This window comes from Delphinapterus leucas, chromosome 2 (assembly GCF_059928025.1).
Source record: "Delphinapterus leucas isolate spDelLeu-1000000601 "Yukka" chromosome 2, BTC_Dleu_Yukka2, whole genome shotgun sequence".
NCBI lineage: Eukaryota > Metazoa > Chordata > Mammalia > Artiodactyla > Monodontidae > Delphinapterus > Delphinapterus leucas.
The window spans coordinates 14,942,445-14,956,249 of record NC_143130.1 but is presented as its reverse complement, the minus strand read 5'-3'; the positions used below and the strand labels follow the sequence as shown (position 1 = coordinate 14,956,249).

Here is a 13,805-nt window from a genome sequence, read left to right as displayed (position 1 = left end):
TAAACATCTTTTGCCCTTCACAGCCATCAGCTGAAGACCTCCACATACATAATCAGTGCATCATAAATACTTGTTAGCTTGTATGAGTGACATCTGAAAGAAATGGTTGTAAATAAATAGGCTGTTTTATAGCATCTTCCTACATTAGACTACGTTCACTTGAATATTTGACCTCCAGGCATTTTTCTTACACTTTCCAGCTAGTTCTTAGGAAAATGAGAAGCTCATAACATTGATTTTCCCTTGTGTGATTTTGTAGGACAGAAGCAAAAATGGAAAGCATGCTTCTCAGGCTGCACTGAAATAAAATCTCTCCTAAGCTATCTTGTAATTTTATTGCAAGATATAAATACCAGCTTTATAGATCTGAGAGGGAATCTTTCTTCAAAGTCAGCAAAACCATATTATGAAAATATTTGTTTGAATCTAGAATTAGTAACTTTACAACAAAACTTCAACACATAGTGCTTTTCTTTTTGCTTCTTTATTTTTAATGGCTCATGAAACTGTTGCAGCCTCTCTCCCTTTGTTCTGCCCTTGTTTGACCTGTACATCAGCTACCTAAAGTTAAGTGAGTTGTCAACAAGATTTTCCTTCTTCTAATATGTGGCCCTGGAAGAATTTATCATTTGAAATGGGCTTTTAAAATTCTTATTTAGAAAACAATGGGAAGATGTACATTGTTAAAAGTACCTCTATGCTAAATGAAAGCAACTACAGATTTTTTTTTTAATTGAATCTACCCACAGGTATTGTCAAAATGGTCTCTCAACTGAAGTGGAAATGATACAGTATCTCCTAGAGGGATCAAAGTAACTGTTTATTTATACTTAGCAAAACAGCTCAACCACTCAGGCATAGAAAATTTGCATGGCATGATGGGTTAAAAATGGCCCCAAATTCCTACAGTTTATCCCATAAAGAGGTAGGATCTATCTTCTCACCTCTTGAACCCAGGACATGCTTTGTAACTTGTTCTGATCAAATGATGGGATGGAAGTCACATTAAGCACCTTCTAAGCAACGCCTCCAGACACTTGCAGCTTCCGCTCTTACTTGCTTGGATTCTATCAGCTTGGGAATAAGCCCAATCTGGTCTCCTTGGGAATGAGATGTCACAATGAGAGAGAGAGACCCTAAACATGTGGCCAAGTCCATGTGGAACCAGCCAGTCCCCAGCCGACATGAGAAGTGGCCACAAACCATCAGTGATCCCAACTGACGCCATGTAGGACAGAAGCAATGCCCAGCTGCACCCGGTCCTAAACAAATGAATGGTTGTTTCAGGCCACCAAGTTTGGGAGTTGTTTGTTTCCCAGCAATAACCACTGATAGAGGTGGCATGAGGGGTTTTGTAATAGGGCATGGAAATTTCAAGAATAATAAACTGAATAGTGAATAAAATATATTTATAAATAAATTGGATTGGTTTGTGTGTGAGTTTTTACTTCTTCCTTGCTGTTAAGAAGAATCTACCGCTGTAACATCTTTCTAGGAGGTAATAAAGCCGAAGTAATAAATAGCTTGAAAAATATAAAGAAGGTCTAAAACTTACAAATCTATATATTAAGTATCTATCACGTACCAATGTTTACTATCTAGAATACAGCAGTGAACCCAATAGAGGGAGAGATATTTTAAACGGGGAGCAGGGGGAGGCAATAATTTTTTTTGAAGTCCAGTGATAAAAGTTACAAAGGAAATTAAGGCAGACTAAGAAATAAAGCATGACAGAATAGGGGAGGATCATTCCAGGTGCATAAAAGAGCAGGTGAACAGTATGGTGTCAGGGCACATAGCGTACTCGTGCGACACCAGGAGAGCTAGTAGGGCTGGTGTGGCGTGTGACGAAATGGAAGGGGTGGCTGTGTCAAGCCCCGTGTTTGTGGGAACAGTAACAGTTACCTTTGAAATGAGATTGACCAGTTCATAGGGGGGAATTACCCAACTTTTCCACAAATGTTGGTTGTGTGAAAATTGTCAACTGAGTTATAATTTTTAGAAGTTGCTCCAGAGTAAAATTTTCCATAATTCTTGTAAAATTATAAATATCTCAATTTTTTTTCTAAGAGATAGGCCAAGATATAGAACTGTATGGATTTTCAAAAAGCCCTCCTATATTAGAAAGCTTGAATGGCAATTTTGATTAGCACTAGAGAATGACATGAATTTTCAAAGGCAATAAATCTAGGGCTTTCTTACAAATCCAAACTTAAAAAAGGAACTATCTGTATGTGCTATGGACTGAATTCTGTCTTCCCTAAACCCATATGTTGAAGCCCTAACCCCCATGTGGTTATATTTGGAGATAGGGCCTTTAGGAGGTAATTAAGATTTAATGAGGTTGTAAGGGTGGGGCCCTATGGGATTGGTATCCTTATAAGAGGAGGGGAAGACACTAAAGAACTTTCTCTTGGCCCTTTGAGGACACCATCTACAAGCCAGGAAGAGAGCTTTCACAGAAACCAAATCTGCCAGAACCTTGATCTTAGGCTTTCCAGACTGTGAGAAATAAATTTTTGTTTTTTAAGCCACTCAGTCTCTGGTCTTTTGTTATGGCAGCCTGAGCAGACTAAGACAGTATGTTTATAGTGTCCGAGTTCCTGCCCCATCATGAATGCTACATCTAAAATAGAAATGTCCATATAAATTATGGTTGTCTTTTTTGATTATCAGAATGTTTTGTGGTCCCTCACACCATTGTTGTTTCTTTCTAGCTGATTGGAAAAATACACCAAGAATTATAGAGAAATTCAGTGACTGTAAAATGATCACACATTTTACGCATCACAATATGTTGTACATTTGAAAAATAATGCACACAAATACAACACCTGTGATTTTTTTAGTTTGCACAGATAACGCATAGTGTTCCCAGGGATTCGTACACTCCCTGCAACAAGTGTGTTAATTTGCCTCCAGTCTTGGGGCCAATCTACGACTTACCAACAAGGATGATTAAGTACTATTGAAATGGTACTATGCTATACAGTTACTATAACTAGCTAGCTGTGTTGGCTCTTCAAACTGCACACTTATATTTCTTTTGGTGGGTATCACTTAAACAATGCAGAGTCTTCTGACTCACTCACCCCAGCAGTTTCTTCCCATTCGCCTGTGGCTTTAGAATCTCAGAACCTTAGCTGAAAGGAATTTTAAGAGACACCTAGTTGAATTCCTTATATAAAGTCCAAAACGTACAGTGACTATTTAGAGGCAGAAGCTGTACTTCAACCCAAATATCCTTTGAGCTATGTTATTGTAATGCTAATTTTGAGCTTTTTAATAGAAATTTCATACATATTTTTAAACTTTTTTCATGCATGCATTTTTTCCCTAGGTTTTTGGAGCCTTCAGAGATCCCTTGTAAGTTGGCAGTGCACCTCTTTAGCAACCACTGTATGATTGGCCATCGCTTGCTTGTATTTGTAAAAGATAAATTGAGACGTTAATTCACTCAAAACTGCCCAGATTCTCTCTCTGGCCTGTGCTTTTTCACCACTCTAAAACTGGAAATACTCTCGCAGGTTTATTCGTGAAAAGGTTAAAAGTTTCTACCAGGAGCAAATTAAAGTATACTGGATAAAATATATCCAGGTAGAAAATACTATTTGTTTCATTTAATAAATGAATCAACACAAACACATACCAACACATTCCAAAATGCCTGGAGATGTAGGCAATCACTTAATTGAATTAGAGAGCTTTGATTTTGTCATTATTTTGAAAGATCATAAACGTGTTATGCTTCCTTGGCCATACAATTTACCTCTCTCTGCATAGCATGAGAGATGATCTCATCTAAGAGAAACAGTTACTGGGAAAATGAAAACTGTTTTATGATGGAAATATTGCTGGAATCCCATATTTTATATGTCACATAGTAATCTGACCTCATGATAAATTCACCCACACACTCACACACACACACACACACACACACACAAATTAATCCTACATTCTTGGGTGTCACTTAACTAAATTCTTGTGAAGAACTGATAAAATAAATAATACCGGGCTTCCCTGGTGGCGCAGTGGTTGAGAGTCCGCCTGCCGATGCAGGGGACACGGGTTCGTGCCCCGGTCTGGGAAGATCCCACATGCCGCGGAGCGGCTAGGCCCGTGAGCCATGGCCACTGAGGCTGCGTATCCGGAGCCTGTGCTTCACAATGGGAGAGGCCACAACAGTGAGAGGCCCGCGTACCGCAAAAAAAAAATAAAATAAAAAAATAAATAATACCTACCAAAGAGTCATGGACAAGATATTGCTAGGGGGATAGACCATGCTGCAAATAGATCAAGTAGGTAAAACTCCTCAAAGAAATAGCAGAGGCATCTGTGAGAAACTGAAGATACGTAAAAGATATGCATAATGAGAATTGGCGCAGTAATCTGATATAATCAACAGGAGATAGAGGAACTGATTTTAATTCTTCTGACACCATAACAGTAAATTTAATTGTATCCCATGTAATTGTTCTGAGTGTCTGAAGAGGGTATTGCTGTAGTACTTGCTGATGTATATTGAAGGCTATTTGAAGATAATATGTAATTGCTCCTATCGTGCTGAAATTGTGTGGGACTAATTTAATAATCCTTTATATTCTGTTCATATGCTTTTCAAACGTGCTTAAATATGTTGGTCGAATTTCATTTTTCGGTAACCCAGTGAAAGAAAGCTAAATACTCTCATTGGCTTTTTATTAACAGAGACACTCATATGACCTATCTTCCACATTCCCTGTAGGTCACTTCCTTCTAATGCAGTTGAGAAAAGTATTGCCAGCTCACTCTTTTTCTCCTTTTGTTATTTGATCATGTCCTTTGGTTTCTTATATCAACATGATTTTTTTAGATCACTATTTTTTAACTCTTTGTTTTTGAGTAGTTTTATATATACAAGTAATATTTTTAAATAGCTTTACCTTTAATTGTACTATATGGCCCTTGTGAAATCATTTATATAAGAATGTAACATATTTGGTTACATTACATTACATTATATTATGTATATTAATACCTGGCAAGAACCATTCAAATTATAATATTTCTTTATTTATTATAAAACTATCTTTGAAAGGTAACTGATTGATTAAATGCTAAATAACTTTACCTGAGAACTTTGACTATGTTTTATATATCCATATATTTCAAATGACTAACACAGTGATGTTCATACAATATATTCTTGATTTTTTTAAAAAAATTCTTAATGAAATGAATTTAGAGTTCAAATGCTATTACTACATAGGCTATGTGAGGCATCCATAAGAATTATTCAACATAAAATCAACTTAACACCCATGATAGAAGAAAAGACAACCTTTGGGTTAGAAATTGTGTAAACTGATTGTTGCAGAATGGTTAGGCTACAGTTACAAAGACTTTTTCTCTGTGTTTTTGGTGTATGTCCTCTGTTTACAGCTGTACATTTCCAGACATGTTTGAAAAGCATGGATTTATGGGATTTATAGCTACCTATTGTGCCATCTACTTTCAGTAACAGTTGGTTTCCTAAATGAATTGGCAAGTAGGCATATCACAGTGTTTTGTTTTATTTTTTATGATGTTATAAATAGTTTGCAAGAAAAAAAAAAGAAAGAAGAGTTTGCTTCTGAGCAGAATAGGAAAATCTTTATGCCTGAAGTGGCTTTTGGCAAAGCTTTAAGAACCATTACTCCTATAAAGGACAAGATATGGTTTGAATAATTTAGTAGTGCTAAGATGTCATATTTTTGAGACATCTATTTTATGGCTTTCCTGAATAACTGAGCCAAACACCTCTCCCAGGAATTTAACAACTTTTGTCTTTAAATTCCTAGGTAAATAATAAATTGTCTTCCTCTTTGAATAAAAGTTGCCATGACAACTTGGCAAGCTTGGGCTATAGAAGTCAAACACCAAGAAGTCAAAAAGCTTTAACTGTCAGTATTTTCAAAGATTTTATGTTGTTTTGAGAAGCTCTGATTTAAGTGAAAATGAAGGTGTATGTTCACATAGCCATATCAGTAATTGTAATTACTGATTACTGATAAAAAAAATGTATATTTTTGCAGCGAATCCATTGTTTAGCATAACAATACTCTTATTCTTTATGTTAACTTCAAGACTGTGTCTTGATTAATTACAGGGATTTAGGGGTTAAGGGAAATACCAAAGTCATTTTAGATATGTTGATTGCAACAATTATACTGAGCTCTATACTGAAAGTTTGTGATATTAAAGAAAATATCTATCTGGCAATTGTATAAGAATTTGGCAGCATCGTAAAACCTATTACATAATTCATCTCAAGATTACATCTCTGACCTCAGTGTTGCTGAACTCTTTATAAAAATACTAGCAATAGGGAAAAAAGATTAAATTTTTAATTTAAACTCATTGAACATTTTCTTCAAAACCACCCTTTTGTACCATTCACTGAAAAATCAAATGAATCATTGTTGTTTGTTATTCAGACTTGATGATTTCTGGCAGGTTAAATACAAGTTTTCATTCCTTCTGTGTGATTTGCTAGACTACCAGATGGGAATAGGAGATGTTTGTTATCTAGATCTATAAATCTGCAGATAAGGTTGTCTTATTCAATATTGCTGAAGTCTCTTTTTGTGAAAGTTAAGGAAACTTGTTTGTCAGTTAGGGTTCTTTTGGTTGATAATAACTCAACTCAAGGTGTTTTAACAATAGAAGAGATTTAATGGTTCATCTAAGTGGTTGAACAAGCCCAGGAGTTGGTGCACTTAGATATACTTGGTCAGGGATGTGGCTTTTTCTTTGCATTGCTTATGGTTCTGTCCTTATCTATGTTTGCTTTATCTTCAGGCAGGATTCCCTCTTGGTAGCAAATGGTGGCAGTAGTTCCAAGTCTCATATTTACACATCTCAGCAATCAGAATCAGGGAAATTATCTCCTCTCTACCTAATCTCCAAGATGTCTCACTATTTGGTCCTTCTTAGGTTATGTGCTCATCATGCCCACCAACCATTGTTGCCAGTGGAGTGACACCTGTAGAATGGCTTGTGCCCAGTGTCAAGGAGGGTACTTACCACTGAAAGCTTCCAATGGCGAAGCACCAGACAATGAGAAGGAGTTGAAGGCACAACCACAATGCTTGTTACTCTCCTAGAACCCAAGCAATCAGTGTCGTCAGGTTCTGGAAGGGAGGGCTGGAAAATCATTAGGATAGAAGCTCTCTTGAGTTTCATAGAATCTTATTCCTACTCCTTTTTTTGTATCTCCTTTTTTCTTTTTTCTCTGCAGAACTTTCTTATCTTTCATCGTGGGTATACTTGTAATTTGTACATGATACCTAGAGTTTAATTGGAGATATGGGATTTTTTTTTTTAATTTACTGTTAACATTTAATCAACATCTTTTCTCAAGATGTACATTTGGAGTCATATTTTTTCTTTTATTCATGAAGCAAAATCTATTTAGAATATTGCTTAGAATATTCCTTTCCTTCATGTAGTCTCATGTGTATGTATGTATATATATTATATATATAATATATATATAATATATATGTATATGATGACTTGTGAAAAGGTACATGGTATTCTTATTTTGACTGGATTTCAAGAATAATTATATTTTATTTAATTAGCACTTAAGTAATAAATGCATTAGACGAAATTCCATCCAAAAATTTATTATTCAAATCATAGACCCTCTATTCACTAAACATTAATCTTACATATACCTGAATATTTTTAAATGCATTCTGTTTAGTGACTTCTCAAACTGATAAGCACATTTACATTTCATGATAAAACAAACAACAAAAAAACTAATTGTGATTCAAATTAGTCAAGAATCATGTGATTTTTCTAGGTGTTCCTCAGCAAAATTGCTTTTTAAAACATTTAAATCTCTTCATTGAGTGAGAAACCTGAAAAATAAAGGTTTTGTGACAGGTACCATGTTGTCATCAATAATGAGAATTTAAATAAAAGTAGAATTTAACAACCCAAATTATAGGGGAAAGATGTATTATCTCAAATTTCTAGGACCATTAAATGAAAGCAGCGCCTAATATAACCCTAGTTTAAAAGGAGAAGTTTGAATTTGTTGTCACTCAATAGTAATTACAGTTCAGGCTTTCAGAAAATACTAGTTCCAAAAGTGACATTTTTTGTTTGGGCAGCAGCAATCAGAGAGAGCCCGAACATTACTGTTTTAGAAAAGACTATTGTACGCAGATTGTTCATTTGCCTTTAAGTTTTGTCTGTATAACAGTTTATTTTAAAGAGGCTTATTACTTTTATATTTTTAAAATCTAATTCATTTTCTTTAGAGGTTATTTAACTCATTTGGCTATTTTGAAGAATACTAACACTTCTAATTTCAATAGTCATTTTTGTTTGTTCTTTTATGAATTTTAGGAACACCTTTGTTCTTGTTTTTCTTTTGAGGGCTTTTTTCTTCTTTTTAATGAAACTCTGTGTAACTCTAAATTATATAAGTTTGATATATAATGATTTAAATGCTTCACGTAAAAAGGGGGTCAGAAGGAAGAAAAAACATTTTTTGATCCTAGGACAATTAAAGGTATTACAAAAATGTAACTCATGTGAAAAAACATCCATTAAATGTTGCACTCTGAATTCACCTGAAAAAGAAAAAAAATGCTACAAGTAGATTCGTCTTAGAGGTATTATTTTAAATAGCAGTCAGTATCAACACAAAGCTTATAACAAGAACCATGTATGATTACCTCTATCTTTGCTTGACACACTCTCATTTTTAGGATAAAAGAAAATATTTATACAACTCTAGGGAAAAAGCAAAATAAACTGATAAAATGGAGAAATTTCAAGAAGCCATAGTCAAAAGTAAAATATACTTTTTTACCTTCTAAAATAGAAATTAGAGTGCTTTAGGCAAATTTAGCTAATACTGAGTAGTCACTGAAAAAAATGAATGCTTCTCTTTTTTTCCTACCTTTATTGAGATATAATTGATATGTAACGTTGTGTAAGTTTAAGGAGTACAACACGTTGATTTGATACACTTACATACTGTAAAAGCTAGCCACCATAGCATCAGTTAACATCTCCATCATGTCACATTATTATCATTTCATTTTTGTGGTGAGAACATTTAAGATCTATAATCTTAACCTTAGATTCCCCAGAACTTAATCGTCTTATAACTGGAAGTGTGTACCTTTTGACCAACATCTCCCCATTTCACCCCCTTCCAGCCCCTGGTCACCACCATTCTAATCTGTTTCCGTGAGTTTGGCTTTTTTAGATTCCACACATAAGGGATGTCACTCGGTATTTATCTTTCTCTGACTTATTTTACTTAGCACAACACCCTCAAGGTCCATCTGTACTGTCCGTGTCCTTCATGTGCATTATTCTTTATTATTATAGGAGGACACAGATCATAATTACTATATATCTCGGATATATGGTCCATCTGATTCTGCCAGCCGGGATTTGTGGGTGAACATAGACCAAATGGAAAAGGACAAAGTGAAGATTCATGGAATACTGTCCAATACTCATCGACAAGCTGCAGTAAGTGCTTTGACATTTTGAGTTTCTTTTTCTTCTTCTGTAAAAAAAAAATTTGCTTTAATTGACATATTAACATTGTTGTGATCACTTTTCAAGTATATTAGTTCTGCAATTGCAGTTTAGATTAATAATTCATGTAAGATGTTATAGAAAATGATAAAGAATTATTTTGAGAAGCCACCATTAATTTAACCATTAATTAATTAATTAACCATTAATTTCTCCAGTAAGTATGATAAGTTGCATATTCAATTTAAAGTTGTGATTTATCTTGGATGACTTTCAGTTTCCATGTAATTAGAGAACATGCATGTAATCCATGCATTTAGAGAACATTTTTTAAAAATTATATTAATTTGCTATCTTCCATTCTACAAGAGTTTATTACCGTTGGTCTGAAAAAGATTTAACCAGAAACATTCACAATTCAGATAACACATGTAGACCAAATTATGGATTTATGTGAAGAAATTTAATATAAAAGAAAATAATTATGTGAATAAATTTAATATAAAGAAAATAATTAAATCTAGAAGACACCAAACATATTTTAAGTCTGAGCTTAAATCATTTACCTGTGGTGGTTCCTTAAACAAACAATTTAACTATTCTGAGGCACAGTTTCTGAATCTATATAGGGGGGATGACAGGAGATATGAATACAAACCTCACTTAGCTTACATGGTCACTGATACCTTGTTCTGTGTGTCAGGTTGAATGCTTTCATGGATTAGCTTTTTCAATCTTCACAACAATTCTATGATTTAAATATTATAACCACCTAGGTATTGAAGATAAGAGAACTTAATCTTGGAAAAATCAGCCTAAGGGTCTCCTGCTAGTAAGTTCTGTGACTCAGGCGTTAACCTAGGCAGTCAATTCCCCATTCAAAATGCATGTGTAAAAGTTATCACACTTGGTTCACAGAATGTTCTTTGATAATCACTTTATCAAAGATGATGCCTGATTTAACATTTTAAAAGTTATTTGGTTTTGTTGCCATGGATTATAGTGGTGATCTTACTATCAGTGAAGCCATGTCTTGTTCAGTTTATCATGACATAAAGAGAAAACAAAATAACTTTAACATTTCAAGGGCTATTGCCATTATTGATACAAAGATAGAACTAATAGAGTAATGGCCAATCTGATTTAAAGAGGCATTGATTCGATAAATTTAAAATATCAAAAATTCTGGCCAACAGCCTTCATTGTATATATGTAGATGTTCCTATGTCAGGAGATTGACTTCTAACAGTTAAAATGGAAATTAATTATAATTCACCGTGATGATTCATTGAGGCTGAGAAGCAAACGAAGCAGCCACCTCCCCTTGATGAATTCCATCATCCCTTTTCTTTTCCATATTCAAGCAGTCTCAGAGAAGATGACAGATTCAGAAATGATTCACTGTCTGGCTTAGAACAGATCTTCAAAAGAAGAGAAAATGAGAAAGATTAGATTAGGACCATGTTTTTTCAGGAATATATTGCATTTGACAATCTTCCCACTGTATTGCAGTCCCTAATAGTGTAAAATATACTTTGTAAGAGTTTGAACGTTTGTGTATCCACATTGAGATTCCATGAAGTGGCCAAGTTCTGGTGTCGGCCACTGTGGGTGATATCTGTAAGCAGAGAAAGAAGTTCATCAGTTAAAATATTAGCTGATTTCTTCTTACACTTGCTCTTGTGCTCTCCCAAAGGGGAGGCAGTTCATGTGTCCTGCCTTTCCTCAAAGAAGATTGGTTTCTCTTTGGAATAGGGGTTGCTTGGCTGCCTTGTAACAGCTCTCTGATAGTCTCAAGAAATATTATGATGATATAAAGATCCATTTTTTTATAATTGTGATTTTGAGAGTGACACTGTTTGTTGCTTTCAACACCAAAGGTTGGCTTAAACACAAATGGAAAGACTTGAGCTTGTAACTTATCTGGTGCTCCATGCATTGATTTTTAAATATATATCACTGATTTTAGCTACTCTGCACTGGTTTTCCATGAGAATCTAAGCCATTGTCAAGTATTTCTTAGTGTTAGAAATTGGTCCTGTACCCACATTCTCTATCATCACCAACAGAACATACATACACACACACACACACACAAGCGCTCACAGGTACACAATTTCCATTTACAACAATAGAATTGATAATATTACTTAGTTACTTATTTTTGGAAAAATTTGCCACTTAGACTCCTTCATTTAAGGAGTTTTATACCTTGGAACTTATAAATTTACTTAGTGGAATATTTTATAAAAATTTTGTACATTCTTTCATAAGTATGATTGTTGAATATTAGTTTGAAGATTTCCAAATTGTAGAGAGTGATCCATTTTTTAATATTTCTTCCATTGGCCTCCCCATCTTTCCAATCCTGCCTTGTTCTGTTGGCTCCATTTCTATTATGCCACCCTTGGAGTAGAAACAGGTTTTAGAGGTGATGACAGAATTGTAGTGTTAAGGTATTGTTATGGCCAGGGGCTCAACGATGCCCATATACACCCTCTTCCTCCTGGCCCTCTCCACACACACAGCATAGGCACCCAGCCACAGCTACCCTCCCCCCTGTGATGACTACTGAGAGGCTTAACCACAAGGGATAATGGCAAACGGGAAACAATGATTCACTTCACTGATTAGGTTCCCTGAAATCATAATCATCAAAATCCTTGATGCAAAGCTCTCTGGTAGTTTGGCTGGAAACAGGATTTAACTTTAAGCCCGAAGGGAAGAGGGGGGTTTCTTAAATCTTACCACCAACTGATGTAATTTGCATACCCAAGGGCATCCTTTCTGTCAACAAATTAGACAAAAAAGAGAATAGAAAGATATAGCCTAGGATAAGACTCAGGGGGCAGTTGGTTAACAACCCAGACCTGGGCAAACAGGAAAGGAAGTGAGAAAGCTGAAGATTGGATTTCCTGAAGATATAGTTTCCCTCCCCTTTCCCAGCTGAATGGGTCAGAGGAAGATATGGGAGTGTCTGACCTGGAAACATAATTTTTTAAAGAAATATTTTCCCCTTCACCACCTTCATTTGTAAATGTGGTCCAAACAGTATTTTGGAATCTTAGATTAATTTTCTAGAAAAGGAGGAATGTGGAAATAGAGTAAGAGTTTTCCCTTTTCTCCCATCCACAATAATAATACTGTGAGAGCAGAGCAAAACTTAGTCATTTAATTCACATGCCGAAACACACTGATTTCTCTTTCCTTTTATAATGTAAAGTAAAATGATTAGTATTTATATTATACACACACACACACACACACACACACACACGTATATGGTCATTTGATTACATGTTCCTTCAGATCTCCCCGTTGTCCTTTTTGTTTAAATCTTTCCATTGTTCTTTTTAGTTTAAATAACATTTCTTAAATCATATTTGCAGTAAAAACAGATGTTAAAACCTAGTTTTACAGTTGGACACATTAAAGGAAGGAGCATGTCTTCATAGATAAAGAAAAGTGAAAATTTTGTATGATTCCTTATCATATGACAAGCAAAGAGCCAAGCCCCTTACATTCAAATACTGGTACTTATTTGGGTTTTTTTGTTCCTTATTCAAAGTTATCAGGTTGCAGATCTAGAAGTTTCTAACTAGAAACCTAGGAACCAGTCCAGACTTATTTTTCCTTCTATGAGGACCTTCAAATGCCACAATTTTGAGATTTTCTTATGTACTGTTAGATCCATATATTTTAGTTTATTGCTGGACACACAGTTTGATTCAACAACCAGACAAATTAGAATTATTTTGTCTTTTGAAACCACAGTTTATGAAATTCTTATTCACAACTTCTGGAGAAGTACCTCTGTCCCAGTAGAAGGAGTCTGGGGTTATAGAAGTTGTGAGACCTTGGCTCCAAAACTCATTTTCTCAGATTCTGGCCTCTTGGAGCTCAATTTTATAACCTGGAACGAAGGGAAAAATGCCTGCCTTGACAACCTTCCGGTGCTACTTCAAGAATAAAAATGGGGCTTCCCTGGTCCGCCTGCCAATGCAGGGACACGGGTTTGAGCCCTGGTCTGGGAAGATCCCACATGCTGCGGAGCAACTAAGCCTGTGCACCACAACTACTGAGCCCATGCACCACAACTACTGAAGCCCGCACGCCTAGAGCCCGTGCTCTGCAACAAGAGAAGCCACCTCAATGAGAAGCCCACGCAGCACAACGAAGAGTAGCCCCCGGGCTTCCCTGGTGGCGCAGTGGTTAAGAATCCACCTGCCAATGCAGGGGACGTGGGTTCGAGCCCTGGTCCGGGAAGA

The 13,805-nt window shown here is 35.5% G+C and overlaps 1 protein-coding gene across 8 annotated transcripts in view; it reads left to right on the top strand.

Annotated features, from left to right (window-relative positions):
* PLXDC2 (plexin domain containing 2) overlaps positions 1-13,805 on the top strand; it is a 416,746-nt gene that overhangs the window by 188,318 nt on the left and 214,623 nt on the right. For all 8 annotated transcript variants that reach the window (XR_016391880.1, XM_089906450.1, XM_022580461.3 and 5 more), the window contains exon 3: positions 9,382-9,528. Coding sequence is in view for 7 of the 8 variants with exons in the window: in XM_089906450.1 (XP_089762576.1) it covers positions 9,382-9,528 (147 nt within the window). In the remaining variant the exon portion in view is untranslated. The remainder of the gene's footprint in view (positions 1-9,381; positions 9,529-13,805) is intronic.